Source organism: Histomonas meleagridis (genome assembly GCF_020186115.1).
Source record: "Histomonas meleagridis strain 2922-C6/04-10x chromosome Unknown scaffold_61, whole genome shotgun sequence".
NCBI classification, from domain to species: domain Eukaryota; phylum Parabasalia; order Tritrichomonadida; family Dientamoebidae; genus Histomonas; species Histomonas meleagridis.
The window spans coordinates 769,794-790,198 of record NW_027150931.1 but is presented as its reverse complement, the minus strand read 5'-3'; the positions used below and the strand labels follow the sequence as shown (position 1 = coordinate 790,198).

General features: G+C 28.9%; 7 protein-coding genes across 7 annotated transcripts; 5 read left to right on the top strand and 2 right to left on the bottom strand.

Annotated features, from left to right (window-relative positions):
* Positions 1-229: 229 nt before the first annotated feature.
* On the top strand, positions 230-724 carry GO595_010296 (PIKK family atypical protein kinase; the record flags this gene model as incomplete). Its single annotated transcript, XM_067912960.1, has 1 exon — positions 230-724. One exon carries the CDS (start codon positions 230-232, stop codon positions 722-724), a length of 495 nt encoding a protein of 164 aa, XP_067769034.1.
* A 2,668-nt stretch (positions 725-3,392) lies between these two features.
* On the top strand, positions 3,393-3,851 carry GO595_010295 (uncharacterized protein; the record flags this gene model as incomplete). The annotated part of the gene is made up of 1 exon (XM_067912959.1): positions 3,393-3,851. The coding sequence occupies one exon, from the start codon at positions 3,393-3,395 to the stop codon at positions 3,849-3,851; it is 459 nt and encodes a 152-aa protein (XP_067769033.1).
* A 1,105-nt stretch (positions 3,852-4,956) lies between these two features.
* GO595_010294 (uncharacterized protein) lies at positions 4,957-5,967 on the bottom strand (the record flags this gene model as incomplete). The annotated part of the gene is made up of 1 exon (XM_067912957.1): positions 4,957-5,967. One exon carries the CDS (start codon positions 5,965-5,967, stop codon positions 4,957-4,959), a length of 1,011 nt encoding a protein of 336 aa, XP_067769032.1.
* Positions 5,968-8,196: 2,229 nt separating this feature from the next.
* On the bottom strand, positions 8,197-8,769 carry GO595_010293 (uncharacterized protein; the record flags this gene model as incomplete). The annotated part of the gene is made up of 1 exon (XM_067912956.1): positions 8,197-8,769. The coding sequence occupies one exon, from the start codon at positions 8,767-8,769 to the stop codon at positions 8,197-8,199; it is 573 nt and encodes a 190-aa protein (XP_067769031.1).
* A 4,416-nt stretch (positions 8,770-13,185) lies between these two features.
* Positions 13,186-13,785, top strand: GO595_010292 (uncharacterized protein; the record flags this gene model as incomplete). Its single annotated transcript, XM_067912955.1, has 1 exon — positions 13,186-13,785. One exon carries the CDS (start codon positions 13,186-13,188, stop codon positions 13,783-13,785), a length of 600 nt encoding a protein of 199 aa, XP_067769030.1.
* Positions 13,786-15,987: 2,202 nt separating this feature from the next.
* GO595_010291 (EF hand family protein) lies at positions 15,988-18,258 on the top strand (the record flags this gene model as incomplete). The annotated part of the gene is made up of 1 exon (XM_067912954.1): positions 15,988-18,258. The coding sequence occupies one exon, from the start codon at positions 15,988-15,990 to the stop codon at positions 18,256-18,258; it is 2,271 nt and encodes a 756-aa protein (XP_067769029.1).
* A 195-nt stretch (positions 18,259-18,453) lies between these two features.
* GO595_010290 (AGC family protein kinase) lies at positions 18,454-19,779 on the top strand (the record flags this gene model as incomplete). The annotated part of the gene is made up of 1 exon (XM_067912953.1): positions 18,454-19,779. The coding sequence occupies one exon, from the start codon at positions 18,454-18,456 to the stop codon at positions 19,777-19,779; it is 1,326 nt and encodes a 441-aa protein (XP_067769028.1).
* Between the last annotated feature and the right edge of the window lie 626 nt (positions 19,780-20,405).

Here is a 20,405-nt window from a genome sequence, read left to right as displayed (position 1 = left end):
TGAAATGAGAGATTTGAAAGATATAAGTCAAACCGCTGAATTTGATATACTTTCTGAATTCAACGGAGGTTTATCAAGCTGTTTGAATAATTTACAAAAACTGGAGGCGTTTTATGTGGTGGATGAAAAAATTAAAGCAACTGAAATTAGAGATTTCCTTTGGACTAGAGCACCAAATGCAGCCGTATGGTTTCATAGATGTTCTTTATTTTGTATAACTACTGCATTAATGTCAATGATAGGTTACATTATAGGTTTAGGTGATAGACATCCTTCTAATATAATGATACAAAGAGAAACCGGTAAAGTCATTCATATTGATTTTGGAGACTCTTTTGAAGTAGCTATCAATAGAGAAAATTATCCCGAAAAAGTTCCATTTAGATTAACTAGAATGATTGTTAATGCTTTGGATGGACCTGGATATGGTTTGTTTAGGAAGGCTTGTGAAGATATAATGTGGGTTTTAAGAGATAATCGAGGTTCACTTGTTGCTTTACTCGAAATTTTCATTCATGAACCTTTGGAAGATGTTTTATATGAAGAAAAGTATCATCAATCTCCAAATTATATCTTAGAAAGAGTTTCATTAAAATTAATGGGCAAAGAAATCGAAGATAAAAAAGATATGAACGTAGAAACTCAAGTGGACATGCTAATAAAAGAGGCAATTAACCCTGAAAATTATATAAGACATTATGCAGGTTGGTGCCCTTATTGGTAATTACAGATAATAAAATTGTTTTTTAAGTGAATTTTATATTTTACAAAATGATTTTAAGGCTTAAAAAAAAAACTATAGTAATATATTTTGGATATTTTTTGGAGAATGATAAAAGAACCGATAATGGTTTTGAACGGTGTAAATAATAACCTCCTTCAGATTGAATGATATACAATAAGGCGCATTGAAAATACAAGGTTCTCCATTCCTAAAGCAAATCCCAATGATTTTGTTACTTGGATTTGCAAGATGTGCTTCTGTGTTCTATGATGTTTGCTTTAAAACATCAGGGGGTTATTGTCCAAGCGGTATGGACACAATAACTGATTGGAATCAATTTAAAGAACATGAAGGATATGACAATTATAGAATTTATATTCAAGGAAATACAAATTCGCCAGCATCCGTTGATACAAATATTTTCCCGACTGGAACAATATTAGAATTTGTTGGAAATTCATCACTTAATCCTACATTGAGAATCAAATTAAAATATGATTTATATTATTCATTCGATACATTAAACATTGTTCCAACAGATGGAAATAATGAAATTGATTATATTAAGGTGAAATCATTATCATTAACAAATTCTAAGCCAACAAAGAAAATTTCTCTTTCAACAATTTCATTTACAACTGATGGTTCGAATTTAGATATGTTTGATTCTATTTTAGTATCTGATTTTTCACTTAAATCAGAATTAAAATCATCACAAGAAATAAAAATGATATCAACTTATAAAAACAAAATCTCAATTGAAGCTGACAATGGTAAATTCCAACTTAATTTTTTGGATTCACAAATTGAAATTCTTCATAATCAAAAATTAACATTTTCTTTTCCAAAATTGGCACCACTTGACTTTTACTATAATAACATCAATGGTGATACAAATGTATCAATAACAAATTCCTTATTACTTCAAAATCAAGATAATGATATTCAAATATATTCTCAATATCTAAAAGTTGATTCAACTTCTAATGACATTGTTCCATCTATTAATTTTTATATGGATTATATCAATGCTCATTTTACAAATAATTGTCCAAATTGTATTTTTTCATTTAATAGCCTTCTTTATGAAGCAGAAACAGAATCTAAGATTTCCATTGACTCTAAAACACCTACGATTGACTCTATCATCATTGGCGACAACCAAAAAATCTCACTTCCCTCGTCACTTTTTGTCAAAAACTTAACGGGCGGCAACTCGACGATACACGTAAACGGACTCCGCGTAAACGTCCTCCGCAGTATGTGTGATGATCCAGTCAAAACATTTTATATCAATGATGAAAGTGTTACAACAATATATGATATTATCCAATTATCACAAGGTGATTTATCACTTACTGATTTTGATGTTAATTCCACATTTGAAGGAATTATTATTCCAATTGAAGAAGACTTTTCACCAATAACTATGCAAACAGTTTATTCTAATTCATATTTAGGAAGTACCATTATCAAATATGGCTTTAAGTTTTATATTCCTACAACAAATTTTGATTTCCAACGAATTCATGTCTTTTCCACAACAGAAAACAAATTAATATATTCACAAAGCAACGATTTTAATGAAAGTTTATTTACACTTTATGAAGATAATTTTATATCACGTTATAACATATCATTATCATATGAAGCAAATAAATTATATTTTGTTCATGATCCTGAATTATCAGATATCTCAATAAGTATACCATATCCTGATTACGAAGGATATTATGAGAATGAATGGACGACATATGTTAAGTCGATTACTAAAGATGTAACATTTATCATTGAAGAATCGATGAATTCGACAAGTCAATCAATATCAATCGAAAACGAAAACAAAGTAACGAGAATGAAGTTTATATCATCCGAAAAGTTAAATATAAATATTAAAAACATCAAAAACTTTCCACGTAATTTCTATGTTGAAAACTTAGTGATTAATATTCTTGATGAAGACACAACAATTAATGGAATCATTCATACAATGACATTAATCAATTCTTCATTAACGAAACAAATATCAGCAAGAAATATTAATGGAATTAAGATGACATTCGACTCAATTAATTCATTATCTAACTTAAATGAAACTAAAGAAAAAATAATTTTAATGCCAAACTTCGATAATAATGATTTAATTGTTGTAGATAATGATAATTGGATTATTAACAATGTGAAAATTCCATTCGATATGAAAGATAAAACAATAATTGATGGAAGTATTAATCCGATTTTAAATATACAAAAGTCAAATGAAAATATAAATATGTTACCAATTCATGTAAGAAATGTAAAGCAAATTAATTTCATCGGTGATTGGAATAATAATGATGAAGCTGTAATTTTGGATAATATTATAAATGATGAAATTATATTTAAAACTTCAAAGTTAATTCCAATGAAATATTCAAACGAAATTTTCGATGGTAAAAATATTTATTTGGATTCTGATTCAAATGAAATTGAATTACCTGAACTACTTTTAAATAATATTCATAATATAAAAATTGGTAAAATTAATCCGAAATTAAAAATTAAGATTTCAAACATTACAATCGATAAAGAAAATTTGTCAGTTAACGGTGATGTTAATTTGGAGAACGTTAAGATCAGTAACGGTCGCGATTTAACGGTCTACGAGTCGACCGTTAGCAATGTTACAATGGTTGGTGAATCTTCAATTAATACTCATGAATCTATATTGAAAAATGTTAACATGGAAATAAATGAAAAAGGATTTCCACTTATTAGTGGTTTCCAAGATTTTGATGCAACAAAACTTACATTAGAATCTAATGAGAATGAATCAATATGGAAATATATCATCTGCGGTAACTTCGATTGTGATGGATTTGTTAGGAATTCTTTTGTGAATAAGGATAACTTTAATTGGAGATGTGATTTCAATGATACTCAAACTTGTTTAGCTGTAGATACACTAATGAAGGAAATAACTCCTCAAAGCGGACTTTCGAAAGGTGCTATTGCTGCAATTGTTATTGTTTCAATAATTGTTGTTGCAGGAATCGCCTTCGGCGCTTACCTATTTATTAAGAAAAAGACCAAGAAGAAGGAATTCAGTGAATTTGTGATAGATGGAAGTGATGTTTTAGAAATGTAATTAATGATATAATTCTTCAATAAATAAAAAGTTTTAGATTCTAGATTCTAAAAGCGAACGTTTATTTACAAACTTTTTGTATTATTAACTGGTCAATTGTGAGCCATTTCTTTTCTTGAATTTTGTTGCTTTACTTCCTTTAAAACTTAAAAAATAACTAGTTTTAGGAATGTTTAGTTATTAATAACATGATTTTCTGGTGAAAAAATTATTTGCTGATGCAACAAAATTTAAAATTAATATTTCGGAAAAGATAAAAGATAGTTTAATGCAATTGCGATGGTTATCTATTGCGTTCTTACTTGTTCTTTTGTGATTTGTTCTGAAATAATTGGAACGCCAACATTTGTAATAGGAGTTGAAGCGGCTAAAAAAATTGTTCCAAGTGGCTTCGGGCATCGTATTGTCCATTTTCTTAACTCAGCAAAATTATCTTTGATAATTGGATAATATGATGATATTGTTACGTTGCAAGAAAAATCATTGCTTGTTGGAACTGTCATATAACCAATACCTTGAAGCATTGCATTTATCGAAGACTTACATTTTGAAGTCAAAATTCTTAATTGTCGTGTATTAATAATTATTGCATTATCAATCCATCCGATCCCACAAACAATTGATCTTTTCCAATCATCTGCATCATTCTTTGTTATGAATGCTTTAATCGTTGACAAAATATCATTATTGATAGCCTTTGAATGATGCCTTCTATGTTTGCATTCAGATGACGACAACATTTTTTGAATATTAAGGTATGACGCCTTATCAACATCATTTATTAATTCCCAGTACATTGGAATGTTTTGTGTGGTTTTTGTCTCACTCATTTTCCTTCCCAAAACCGTTAATAACCATAGAAAAAATCGTGTAAACTAATCAAAACATCTTTCTCCCTTTTTGTGAAACCTTATAGAATTTTTTATTGAAATTTTGAGAATTCGGAGTTCACAACCGCTTATGGTGGGCTAACCCATAAAAATTCTGCGCGGACGATAGAGAATTGACTATTAATTTCGATCGTTTTTACCTGAAAAGTCTCTATCGGCAAACAGAAAGTTTCGATTATTTTGCTAAAAAAACACAGATAATATATATTTTTCAATTATGAAGTTGTTTTTGACCAATAAGTAATATCACTTTGAAAACGCTTTTGATATTTTTCTTTCAAATCTTCAATTTCATCAAGCATATTCTTATCAGGAGATATTTCGTTTTGGTCCAAAATTACCCTCAAAATGAGTTTCTTTGCTTCTTTTTGCATTCCAAACTCAATACATACTTTTGCATATTCGTATAAATTATCGACATTTCTTGGTTGTATTATCATATCAGTACCACATTTTCTCATTAATAATCTTAAAGCTTCTTCATCAAGTTTTATCAGTGAAGGTCTGCAATTAAATAAATCAATAAGAGCATTTCTACATGAATTATGTGTAAAAATATCAAAAACCGCCTCTTTCACTTCACATGTCATTTCACTTCCGATAATTGAATAGAATTCGATCATCCCAATCATGAGAAGCTGTGGATTTAAAATACCACAAAACTGAAGAGCTCTAACAAAACGAATTTGTGTGACTGGAGAAGTAAGAGAAGGTGCGATTTTTTTCACAAGTTTTTTCATTTGATATGAGGTACATGTTTCTTTAAGTCTTCTTATTAGCATATTAACAGCTGATGTAATACCATTACGACGTCTAAAAAGATACGCAATTAGGTGCTTGGATATTTTCATTTGAGCGATTGCTTCATAGTTTGTTTTGATTTCATAGATTTCGTTATCAAAAAGTGAAAAAGTGTCATCGAAAATGCACTTGAACCCTTTTTTGATGTCAAAAACATCACCAACAACTTTATACTTCTCAGTGTCTTGGAAATCAAGAAGCGCAGAACGATTCTTCTTAGTGTCTGTTACAAGAATTGCATTATCAAAAACTGAAAAATTCAAATTATCAATATTGATGTCAATATTAAATATTTGTAAAGGAAACTTTTGGACTGTGCCACTGCTTGATATTTTTTCGATTTGAGGGACTTTGTTGCCATCAGCAAATAAAAGAATGATGAAATCTGAAAGAACAACCATTTGTTTTGGAGCGCCAAATGGCATGTCGTTCGATGTATATACAGTTCTTCGAGTTGTACAACTAGAAAAATGATAAATAGTAATTCCGTTTGTGCTGCAAATCAATGCATATGAGCCAAATACACAATAGGATGAAATTGGAATAATAGCAGAAAAAGTTGTCCTCAAGTGAGAATCATGAAGACTGAAACCTTCTTTTGAAATAATACATAAACAATTATCAACAGGTGAATATGCTTCCAAAATTTGTCTATGAAATAATAAAGAGTTTAACGCAAAAGATAAAACTTTTGGAACAGGAAAATCAAAAATGTTTTCGTCTAAAACAAGAATGAAACCAGTTGGAATTAAATTTCTTGTTGCGTAAACAAAAATAGCTGATTCATTTATAACATATCCAACCCAATAAACGGAATCTCTTTCGGTTAATTTGAAATCTGATATTGAAATGATTTTTGGATTTAAAGAATTGAAATAAGAAATATTTTGAAAATCCTTATGAACAACCCAAAGTTCTTTGCCAGTGGTAAGAGCTTTGCCTTCAGGAATTTTCGTTGGTGATTGAAACTGAAGGATATTAAAGTGTTCTTGTGGGTTGCTCATTCAATGTCACTTTTAACATAGGGTCGATTCCTAAAAAAAGGCCTAATCCCCAATTTTTTTCATATAATGACAAAAATATAAAGAAAATGAAACTTTAATAGAAGCACAAAAATATGTCAAGTGAATTTAGGGATATTTTCAGTTTCATTATTACAATACTTTACAATGCGTAAAATATTCAATTTTTTACTGGAAACATTTGATCGTATAAGCATAATTTTAAAGTTAATTTTATTAAAATTTTTATTAATTTTGCTCAAAATAAAAGTTATATCAATTATTCACGACTGATATAAATTTAATTAATGATTTTCGAGATATTCCTATTTTATGTTTTGAATTAAATTTTTGTGATTTGAATGTGGGCGGATAGAATAACCGTTTTATAATAATTACATTGAATTTTTCAATAGTATTTTGAAAAGTATTTTTTTTCTGTAAAGGATTTTTTCGAGATAGTTTGCCATAAAAATACAGTTTATTTCGTATCGAGAATATCTTTGTCACCAAGAAAAGCTTTCTTTCATTTCGTTTTTTGAGGTAGATGCTCCTTGATGATTATTTTGGATTAATGTTTTATTTTCATCATTATAATAATTAATTGTTTCGCTTTGCCACATGATCGGAAGTGGTTCTGTTGATATGTCGTTTGAAGCTGTTAAATCATTTTCCTCTGTCATTAAAAATTGGTAATAATCCGAATCTGAAGAAGAATCCACCTCTTCAATTTCTCTACTATTGTATGCATCATCTGTTTGCATATCCATAACACGTGCTTTTTCTCTCGCAAATGATTGGTCTTCAGGTAAATTATCTGTTTGACTAACAATTTTGCATTCTACAATATCACTCATCCTAACACCTTGGCTCTCTAGTGTCATACAAGGGTTTAAAACCTCTCCATTATGAAATAAGTAAACTTTTTCATTTTCAAAACATGAAAATTGTAAAAGATCAGAGAGCTCAGATGCAGTTGATGATCGCCGAGTGAGGACAGGAAGAATAGCACCAGGTAGCCACTGCACCTTGATTTTAAACTCATCGCTCATTCTGCGCTATATTGACGTTCCGGATTCTGGAAAATTTTTATCAAAAACTGGTGCTAATTGATGTTATTACGGTTATTTCAATGTTTTATTCAAACAATTCAGCAGAGTTATTCGGTTATTGAGTCAAAACTGGTGGTTGATTTTACCCGACCAAATAAAAAAAGGTTACTTAATTGAATTAAAAAAGCTTTCGAAGGGTAAAAGTGGCAATTTTCAATCAAACTGAAACTATTTTCATTCAAAAACGGAGGTTATTATATTCAAATTTAAGCCCGATACAACTTGGGAATGGTGAAGACTTGTTTTTTCTCCTCTTTTTTTTATTAAGGAAATTTAATTCTTATTATGAGGTATATGAAAAATTTTATTTTAAGTCATTTTTCTAAATGATAATCAATTTTAAATAAATTTAGCCAATTCATTGTGTTTCATTGATTCAGATTGTTTTATTAATAATAGAATAAAATTCACATGAAAATCAAAAGTCTTTTTGTGTATTGGGAAATGATAAATATTTTTAATCAGTTGGTGCTTGTTTTGATGTTTTGGAGTAAGTGCTATTCAGACAAAAATAAAAATAAGTGAGAACAAGTACTGTTTATTAGTTTGATTTAGTTGCAGCTTCTACCAGAATATTTGCATCAGCTTCGATTTGATCTGGATTATGTTTGAAATTAAACCAGCTATTTTTGGTATATAAATGAATTTCTGGAAGTGGGGTAGAGCTAACTTGTTTAGATTCATTCGAAACTTCTTTGAAAGATTCGCCTCCTCGAATTTCTACATCAAATCTCAAAACACTTTCAAGAATATTGCTTTGCAGTTGAATTGAAGTGGAACCATTTCCACGACGTACAATCTGTGCTAAATCGAGCTTACCATGCGCAATTTCTTCCTTTCCACTTCCCTTGACGCTATGAGTATAAACAGTAACATCAACAATTGAAGGCGTTGGTTTGCCTGAAGAATCTCTAGAAATTGTTCTTTCCATTTCAATCACACGAGTCCATTTTACAAGGAAATTTTCAACAGGGGTTGGATCTGTTGGGAAATTATTGAGTCGAAAATGGAACTTAAGAGAAAGTGTTCTGTGGCAAAATGGGACATTGTCAAGAACAATATTGTGAAAAAGGAAAGTCACTAATTCAGCTGATGATTTAATGTTTCTTGACATTTAACTTTAGCGAACAGACCATGTGAAACCATTTCAATGAGACCGTTTAAATCATGAAAACCAAAAAAATTCTTGATCTAATATCCTTAATATAAAATTTCCTTGGAGTTCATCTAGTACGCTTTTTTCATGTGATGAAACTTCATTAACTGATTTATTAAATTTTTTCTAATCAATCTAAAAAAAAAAAATATTTTGGCTTTTTTCTAATAAATAAAACACATTTCAAACGTGGCTTATTATATTTCTTATAAAATGGATACTTAGTTTATTAATATGAATAATTGAAAATCTGTTTTTTTGAAATTACGATTGCCTAAGACAATATATGACGACCGTTTGATACAAAATTTCGTATCGGTATAGAAATCAGTTTATAGGCTTATTTTCATGGATGAAAATCTAAAAATTCAAACATTTATCTCATCAAAAGATGAAAATGGCAATGATGAAGTTAGCAATATGAATATATTAAATGAGCTTGTCCAAATCATATTTAATTTAAATGAGCAAAATCTTGAATCTTCTACGCAAAAATCAATAAATTTAATTAAATCAAATTTCTTGTATTCATTTAACTTCGTCATATGTAATTTAGTGTACTCAGCATTTGTCTCTCACAACAATTTTGTTGATTTATACTTAAATTATTTACAAATGGTTCAAATAAAAGAAGAAAAAATAAATAAGAACAACATCAAAATTATAGATGTTTTTAGTCATTTCATTTTAGGAATCGAATCTCAAGAAGCAAATTATTTAATTGAGAAAATGATTGAACGAAAACAAATTGATTCTGACATTACAAAAAATATTATTTCGAAATATTTTTTGCATTACAATTTAGAAAAAGAAATTCACCATGAAGAACAAACCAATAATGCATTTGGGTGGGATAGAACTAATCAAATAGACAAGTCTTTTTATGATAATTATGAAGAACTTAAAAAGAATGATTGGGAACTTCATAAGAAGTATGTTAAAGAAGGAGTAAATCCAAATGAAATTACGAAAATAATTCGAAACGATGAAATAGAAAAACTTCAAGAAATATCATCACAAACAAATTTTTATTTCAATCAAAAAATTCAACCATCACTTTATGAAAGGTGTTCATATATTAATCATAAAAATGTTACATTAATTGATTATGCAGCATTTTTTTCTTCAGTTAAATGTTTTAAATATTTACTTATGAATAATGCTAATGTAAAAAATACAGGTAAATATGCAGTTGCAGGTGGAAATGAGGAAATCATTCATTTGTGTGAACAAAATCATTCATCTTTTCATAATGCATGTCAAGCTGCAATTAAGTTTCATCGAAATGATATCTTTAAATATATTTATGAGAAAAAACTTGATGAATCTAAAGAACAAAAATCAAATTCATATTTATTTCAACGTAATAAATTATCTCATGCTGAAATGAAATCTAAATTTATGATAAAGTTAGGGGAAACATGTGTTAAATATGGAAATTATGAAATTCTTTCATTTTTAGAAAAAGAAGGAATGAAAGTTAATGATAATATAATTAATATTACTGCAAACACTGGAAACTTGTTCCTTGTTCAATATTTTCTCAAAAATCATCAAGCTCCAAAAGATATTTTACCATATGCTGTTAAATCTAAAAATATTGAACTTGCAAAATATATACTTCAACAAAAAGGAATTAATGTAAATGCTAAAAGTATTTTTTTGTTTTACATAAATTTTGCTTCGTTAATTTGATATATAAAAATAATTTTCGGAATTCTTATTGAAAGTTTCATATAGCACTTGTTTATGCAGCTTCTATGGGATTTGATGAAATTGTAAAATTACTTCTTGAAAGAGAAGAAATTGATGTTAATGTTAAAGATAAATTTTTGTTTTATTTAATGTTATTTCTAAAAATTTAGAATTTTAGTATAATATTTGGGATTTTTTAATATTACTTTATAATGCACTATTATGCGCTTGTTCTAAAGGACAAGTAGAAACGGTTAAATTACTTCTTAATCATAAAAAAATTGATGTCAATGTTAAAGATGATTTTTCTTTGTTTTATTTCAAGATTGTTTGAATAATTTCTTATTTTAATTGTTGATATGGGATTTGTTTAAATCGTTTGTTACACCACTTATTTCTGCATCTTCAAATGGTCATACAGAAATAGTTAAATTACTTCTTGAACAAAAAGAAATTAACATTAATGTTCAAGATGAAATTTAATTATTTTGTATAGACTTTCTTTAATTTATTTAATATTTTATATAAATGCTTAGAAATTATTCAAATTATTTGTTACAGCTCTTATGTATGCAGCTAGTAAAGGTTCTGTTGAAATAGTTAAATTACTTCTTAAACAAGAAGGAGTTAATGCTAATGCTAAAGATATTTATGTGTTTTATTTATATTATGTTCCAAAAATTTGTTATTTCATAGGAATATATGGAATTTGGTTTGATTACTTCGGACAGCAATTATGTTAGCAACTTTTTACGAGCATAATGATATCGTTAAGTTACTTTTAGAACGAAAAGAATTAAAGATTAATGATGTTGATATTTGTTTATTTTATTTATTATTTGTTTCAATATTTTAAAATATGATTAAAATAATTGGAAATTATTTAAATTATTCATGACAGCACTTATGTTAGCATGCGCTAATGGTTTTGTAGATACCTATAAATTACTTCTAGAACGAAAAGATATTGATATAAATATTAAAAATGTTGTTTTATTTTGATCGGATTTTTCTTCAAAGATTTTTAACTTTAAAACAATATTTGGAAATTATTCAAAGTATTTGAAACACCACTTATAATAGCAACTCATTTTAATCACATCGAAATAGTTAAATTACTACTTGAACAAGGAGTTGATATTAATGCTCAAGATATTTATATGTGTTATTTAGAATTTATCTTCATAACTTTTAATTTCAAAATAACATTTGGAAATTATTCGAATTATTTAATACAGCACTTATTTGGGCATCTTCTAATGGATATATAGATATTGCGAAATTACTTATTGCACAAAAGGGAATTCGTATTAATATCAAAGATATTTATTTGTTTTATTTACAATTCGTTTGTTTAATTTAAAATTTTAAACAATTATTTGGAATTTATTTAAATGTTTTAGAACAGAACTTATGAATGCTTCTTATAATGGTCATACAGATATAGTCAAATTACTACTTGAACAAGAAGGAATTGATATTAATATCCAAGCTGTTTATTTATTTTGTATAAATTTTAATTAAATCATTTAAAATTTTAAAAAAAATTAATAAAAATTATAGAAACAATTTGAAACAGCACTTATAATAGCATCTCAAAATGGTCATACAGAAATAGTTAATTTACTTCTTAAACAAAAAGGAATTAATATTAATACCAATGCAGTTCGTTTGTATAATTTGAGATTTGTTTTAGTATTTTAATATTTTAACAAGATATTTGGAAATTATTTAAATTACTTTACACAGCACTTATGATGGCATCTCAAAATGGTCATACAGAAATAGTTAAATTGCTTCTTGAACAAGAAGGAATCAATTTTAATGATAAAACTATTAAATCATTTCATTTGATATTTATTTCTATGATTTCATATTTCAAATTCTTTTTTGGAAATTATCAAAATTACTTTACACAGCACTTATGATGGCATCTCAAAATGGTCATACAGAAATAGTTAAATTGCTTCTTGAACAAGAAGGAATTAAATTTAATGATAGAACTATTAAATCATTTAATTTGATATTTATTTCTATGATTTCATTTTTCAAATTCTTTTTTGGAAATTATTTAAATTATTTTTTACAGCACTTATGATTGCATGTTCTAATGATTATACAGAAATAGTAAAAATTACTTCTAGAACGAAAAGGTATCGACGTTAATGCAAAAGATATTTGTTTATTCCATTTAAGATTTATTTTAATAATTTTATGTTTCAAAATAATTTTTGGAAATTGTTTTGGTTATTTCGAACACCGCTTTTGATTGCATCTCTAAAAGGTTATAAAGAAATTGTTAAAATGCTTCGCAAACATAAAGATATTGTAGACAATTAAATTAATCATTTCAATGCTTTTCAATGGCATAAATTAATAAGTGAAACTTATACAGGTTAACGTTGGGTGGATTTGGCGGTTCAATAAAAACCTTTTTGAGCTCAATTAAATAAATTTTATAAATATTTTAGAGAAAGTTATATTTTAAACCCAGCAATATAAAATGTTGTTATTGCTTTTTTCCTTTAGTTTTGAATGGGTATAAAGTGTAATTCATTTGTTTAAAAGATAGAAAATATAAAATGTTATTACTCAATCTTTATGTAAACATCTTAAATTGGCCGGCCAATAAAAAGTGACCATTTAAACCCAAACATTTATAATGACCGTTTAATATTAATGTTTGGAAAGAAAAGCAAATTTCAAGGCAAACCTCGGACATTAAATGACCCAAAACCTGAAAAAAAAGCACCACCACAGCCAAAAATTCCAGCTCAAGAAACAGCACCAGTACCTCCCCCACAAAAAAAGGAACCTGAAGCTCCTCCACCAGGACCAGAAAACCGTTCGATTAAAGCAACAAGCTATGAGAACAAAGCAGCTGTAACACCTTCTACAATACCAGATGATGATTATGAAATGAGTCGTAGCGATGTTAAAGGATTAAGGGTTGGTGCTAATGTTGCACCAAAAACTTTTGCAAGTGTTAACGCAAAGCAGACACGAGCTCCTTCACTTATTGCTAACATCAGATTTCAAATCCAAGATGGAAACAATATCAGAAAAATTGAAGCCAAATTTCAAACAAGCGAAAAACTATCAGCGCTGTATGAATTTTTGGAGAAAGAAGTTTTTGATTCTGTGGGAAGTTTTGAGATCAGGAAAATGTTCCCCAATCAATTAATACCAAGAGATAATGCAAAGACGCTAGCTTCGCAAAAACTTTCTGGTCAAGTTATGGTTAATGTAACAATACAAGGTAATACAACATTTAAATAAAATTTTTCCTTTTGATTTTTTTGCGTACGTTAAAAATCAATTCATGAAACCAAATGAAATCTTTGAAATAGCTCAGCAAGACACAGCTTTCGAGGCATCCAAATGGTTTTCAAATACATTAGATTCTATTAAAAGAATTAAATTATTGCTCAAATGGGAATTATTAATTTATCATTATCAAAATAAAAAAAGAATTGAAAACTTACAAAATTTCAAGAAACAAATGGATTTAAATCATCAACAACATATAAGTTCAATGCGTAATTTATGGATAAATATGATTACAAATGCAATTCAAAATTATAGAAAGCAAATATTCAAACTAGCCAGTGAAAGCCTTATTCAAGCAAAGCTCAAGTCCCATGAAGAAAGTAGAACAAAAGAAAAAGAAAATCAAATAACTATTTCAAATGATTCCAAAAATCTAGAATCTAGTTATAGCTCAACAACACAATCAAATAACGAAATATCAAATGATTTCAATCAAAACAAGCAAAGGTTTAAATCAATGCTCTTAAGATATTGTCGTCAAACTCGTTTTAAAAATCTTAACAAAGCATATTCTTCTTTCTTATTGAAGCTTAAAGCACGTAATGATCGTGCAAAATCACAATGGAATCACATTGTGAATAAACTTTTGCATCAATATAAACTCTCACTTCTCAAAGATTCTTTTCAACAATATCAATTCGTTCGTGATCAATGGATATATTTTTCGAGTAAACTGATTCATATCAAAAATCACCAAAATGAAATACTTGCATATAATAATTGGAAAAGGATTAATTTCAAAACAGAATATGATCTTAAGAATTTTTGGAAACGATTTTCCATGAAACTAAAAGCGCAAAAAGAAGTAATTGAAATGTTAAGAGAATTAAAAGCAATGAATTCTATTTCCAACTTTTTCAATTATATAATGGTACAAAAAAGATCCGAAATTGTCGTCCAAAACATAACAACACCTTATATTGGGTTTATTAAGAATTTAGTTAAGAAAGAAGCTTTAAACTCATGCAAAAAAATAAAAGAAGCTGTACATCAAAGAGTTATCCAAAACGTAGAAGCATTTTCATTTAATTTCTCTGAATGTATTGTTGAAGCTTGTTCTTCTGTTGCTTCACATCATTTAGAGAAAAATGATACGCCAATAAAACCATATGAAATCAAAAATAAAGAAATTTTTGAGAGCAATAAAAAACGAATTAAAAATGATAACATTCAAAACCAACAAATTATTGATTCTCAAAAGCAAAATAAAAATCCAAATCAAGATACAGTAATTCATATTCAGACATTTTACAAAAATGATACACATCCAACTACTGATATTAAAAGAAACAATATCTTGAATGATATTACTAAAAACGATATTCATCAAGAACCAAAAATTGCATCAAACGATACCTCGAAATCATCAAATGAAAAAATTATTCCAAAGAATAAAAAACTTGAAATTTCACTTCCTTTTGGAATACACCATCAATTAAAACTTGAAAACATTTCCTCACTTAGTGATATTCCAAATGTTTCACTAAAAGAAAAACAAAAATCAAATATACAAAACAAAGATTTATCTTATATACTCAATAAATATGGAACATCTTCATTGGAAGATATTGGATATGAAGAAGACGATGCTTCTGAAATCAATTTCAGGTTTGATGATGAAGCTAGTACTACTTCTTCAGTCATTTCAAAAGAAGAAAAGTTTTATGATACCGAAAACGAAAGTGATTTAATTGATGACAATGTTAGTGAGTTTATAACTTTAAAGAATCTTCTTCACAAAAATAACAGAAATCTTAATTTAATACGCAATGAAGAAGAATTTCCAACTGATAAAGGTTTATTTGAAGAAGAAAAAAGCATTAGTTTTGATGTTAACAGTAGATCTCATCGAAGTTTTTTGGGTAACTCAGATTTACAATACAAAAAGAATAGTTTTTCTGGTATAACTGATTCTGATATTGATGTTATTTTAGATGAGAACATGTAATAAATAAAAAAGAATGAATAATATTCTGTTTTATATAAAACGTCGGTACTAACCGTCGTGTAAAGTTGATAAAAAGTGGTTGTAACTTTAAACGGCTCTCTAAGATACGTTTACTTTAATTTTGAATGACTGGTGTTGAAGATGTTCTCTTAAGGATCAAAGAATTCTGTATTTCTCGTTCAATTGACTTCGAGAGTGAACTCATGACATACGATCGAAGTAAAGATCAAACGATTTCTACTGTTTCTTTACATAGATGGATTGCTTCAATTGGAATCAATCTTACAAATCGTAGCATTCAACTTTTAATGGTAACTTTTAAGAAAGGCAATGGAGTTGATGTTCGTGGTTTAATTGATGGTATAGCAAATTCCAGTGAATCTAATATTCAAACCAGACAAGCAGATTGTTCCAAAGATCTTAAAGAGATAGTTCAAGAACTTGCACGACGTCGTCAAAATCTTCGTGATATATTAGGTCCATACGATCGACGAAATGTCGGTAAAGTTACTATCTTTAACTTTTATCGATGTCTTGGAGAAAGCCCTTCAACACGTTCCATTGTCAATTGTTATTCAGATGGCACAGATGTCAATTATTTCAAATTAGAACGTGATCTCCAAGAAGCATCCAAACACATTGACACCGTCAAACTATCCATTCCTGAACCCACAGATGCATTTGTATCATTAGCCACCTTTATTAAGACACATGAGATAGATCCACATATCGTATTTTCCGAAGTTGATCGACTTAACACAGGCCGTATGTCCAAACGTCAATTTTATTCCACCATATCATCCATGGGCGCACGAATTCCACCATCAGGCTACAAAGAAATTGCTCAAAGTTTTGAAGAGAACGGAATGTGTAACTATAAACTCTTTATTCAAGCCGTAGAACAGTTCCAACCACCTCCTCCACGTACAGTTCGTGCCCGGGGCGAAGTACCACAAGAATTGCGCGAGGCCGAAAGTCCCGAAACGTTATTACGTAACATCCGCGAGATCATTCATAGCCGTCGTATTGATGCACGTTCATATTTTGTTATTAATGATAATGAAGACGAGATTACATTTAATCAATTTTCACGTGGAATAACTTCGATGAAATTAGACTTACAACCTGAAGAAATCGAAATCATTTCGAACCAATTTAAAGGCAAATATGGAAACATTCGGATCAATGATTTCATAAATTCGGTAAATCCACCACGAAAAATGGAGGAAGTTAATGTTGATGAAGTTCTTGAACGCTTACGTAAGTATTTATATGAAACTAAGCAACAATTATCACCATCAATTCGACGATTTGATCGTGAAGGAAGTGGTACAGTATCAGTGCAACAACTTATTTCATCTCTAAAATTCATAAATTTCGAAATTACATCACAAGAAATCGCGGCATTACGAGATGCTTTTTCAAGTAATGTTCGCGGTAATATAAATTGGAAATTATTATGTAACAAATGCGATCCAAATATCGAACAAATTAAGCCAAACACTAAAAACCAATTTGAAGAATCAGAGAAATTATATAAACAAAAGTTATACACACAACCACCTGATAACATCTTACAAATCTTATATAAACTTTATGATGTTATTGACGCGAAAAGTATTGACGTATATTCGGAAATTAGAATTCATGATAAATATCGAAGAGGTACAATTAACCAACAAAACTTTTTGAACTTCATTTTCTCATTACAAATACAAATCCCTTCAAATGAATTACGTTCATTAGTATCGTATTATCGCGATTCAGGAAATCCCGAAATTAATTATGAACATTTCATTTATGACTTATCAAGAGTGACTGAGATTAGGAAGAATCAAAAAGAAAAAGAAATCGAACAACGAAAGATTAAATCAACTGAAATCAAAACGCCGGAATTAAAGCCAATTATACATCAATTCATTAAACGTTTTAAGAACTTTGCACATCAAATAATGTTAGATCCAATCACTATATTTTATCCTTATGACATATATAAAAATGGTACAATATTAAAGTTCAAAGTGTTTAATTGTTTCTCGTCAGTAAACTTCGAATTCTCTCATAATGAAATCGAAGAATTAATTTCGGCGTTTCAAGATATTAAGAAAAATGAATTATTTAATTATAAATTGTTCTTAAAAGCTTATGAAGAAGAAGATATTACAAGTGAAGAAAGTAAGGCAACTCTAACTAATAACCCAATATCGGCGGATATTAATAGTATAGCAATAATCGCATGTTGCCAAATTAGAGAAAAGTTGTTGGCAAGACATAGGAATATCGAAATGATATTCAAGGATGTAAATAGTCGGTTAATCCCTTCAAGTGACTTCCAAAAAAGACTATTGTCAATAGACGTGGTCTTAAGAGCGACTCAAATACAAGCACTTGTAAGGAAATATAGAGTCGATATGAATGATTCAATTGATTGGAAAGCTTTTTGTAATGACGTTAACCAAAGTAAAACAATTTGATTTGACTTAAACATTTCTTTTAAAACTGTTTTGTTCCCTTGGAAACGTTGATTTTGGATTTTGTTCCTTTAGGATAAAACTCGAAATTATGACAATTTTTCTATGCGCGACGATCGGATTCTATTGAATATCGATATTTCCGATTTTGTGTGGTTTACGGTGTTATTTCGCTTGTAAACAAACCGTTTGGTGCATATGAGCGAGCAGGTTGTGAAAAAAGGATACCTCTCAAAACAAGGTGGCTTGCTTAAAAGTTGGAAAAAAAGATACTTCGTTATAAAGGGAAAGAAGCTTTATTTCTATACCAAGCAAGATGGGAAAGAAAAGGGTTCTTTTGATATTCAACAAGCTCAAGTTAATACAATTCACGTAGATAAAAAACATCATACTTTTAAAGTGGATTTCCCTGGTCGTTCTTTTATACTGGCAGGAAATTCAGACGCTGAAGTTAACGAATGGATATCTGCTTTAAAGGTTTCGAGTCCAACAACTGCTTCCGCTCCGAAACAAACTTCAAACAAGAAGGTGTCTATCAACGATTTTGAAATAATTAGAGTAATTGGTCGAGGTACATCTGGAAAAGTTCAATTAGTTAGAGGAAAATTTGATAAGCGTCTTTACGCAATGAAATCAATGAGCAAGCGTCTTTTAGCAGAATATGAACAAGTACAACAAACTCTTAAAGAAAAAGAAGTGCTTCTCAAATCTCAATATCCATTTCTTGTTTGCGCACATTTCACCTTCCAAACCGAGACCAAAATCTTCATGATCCTTGACTATGTTCCAGGAGGTGAACTTTTTAATCGTCTAAAAGAAGAAGGCAAATTTGTTGAATCACGTGCTCGACTTTATGCCGCCGAAATCCTTCTAGGACTTGGACACCTTCATTCCCTTGGTATATTATACCGAGATCTTAAACCAGAGAATGTTTTAGTTGATGCTGATGGTCATATCAAAATCACAGATTTTGGTCTTGTCAAAACTAACATGAAAGCTGAGGATACTACGACCACATTCTGTGGCACTGCTGAGTATTTAGCCCCTGAAATGTTACTTCAACAACCATATAACAAAAATGTCGATTGGTGGTGCTTTGGAGTTCTTCTTTATGAAATGATCACTGGGTTGCCTCCATTCTTTGATGAGAACGCAAATCGTTTGTATCGATCCATTTTGAATAATCCTGTAAGTTTTCCTCAATTCGTCTCCCCTGAAGCTAAAGACCTCATCGAGCACCTCCTTGATAAGAACCCTGCCACTAGATTAGGCGCAAATAATGATGCTGATGAGATTAAGAAACACCCATTTTTCGCACCATTGGACTTCGATAAGGTCTTAAAGAAGGGTTACAAGCCTGAGTGGATACCGCAGATTAAGTCGGAAACAGATACTTCAAACTTCGAGCCGGAATATACAAGAGAAGAGGCTATGGTATCAATAGAAGATGAGTCACTGATTGAGGCAGAAACTCAAAGTGCTTTCTTGGAATTCACTTGCACACAAGAAAACGCTTTCGATTAATTGTTAGTCTTCTGACAATAAAACGTTTTTCGACAAAATTTTGTTGTAATATCGGCTCATTGAAAATTGTGTCAAATACTGTAAACAACACAAATTGTATTCAAATTTTGAAATGTGAACGATTAAACAATAAATTTATGAGAAAAAAACTTAGGAAGCGATTCCTAAACGTTATGTATTTCCATAGCATAACGGTCGTTTCCATTTAATTATTGTATAGTTTATGCTTTCAAATTCTTTAGTTTTATTTTGATAAGTGACTTTTTACGCCAAATGAAATTAAATCAATAAAATTGAATACAATATGTGCCGTTTTGCATTGATCAAAATTGAATAAAAAAATTGAATTTCAGAAATGTCATTTTACTCGAATTTGTATATATTTAAAATTGAAAGAATTTTATTATTGTTACAATCATAAACATGTGAACTTTTTCGTGTTATCAAAATTCAATATTAATATATGAATGCAGCAAAAAATTGTTAATGAATACAGATGAAATATAATATAATGAAAATAATGTTGGATATTAATTCGTATCATTAAATATATGTATGTATCGTATAATAGATATTTTTTTTTTTTTTTTTTTTATTTGAATTAATTATATATATTAATAATATAT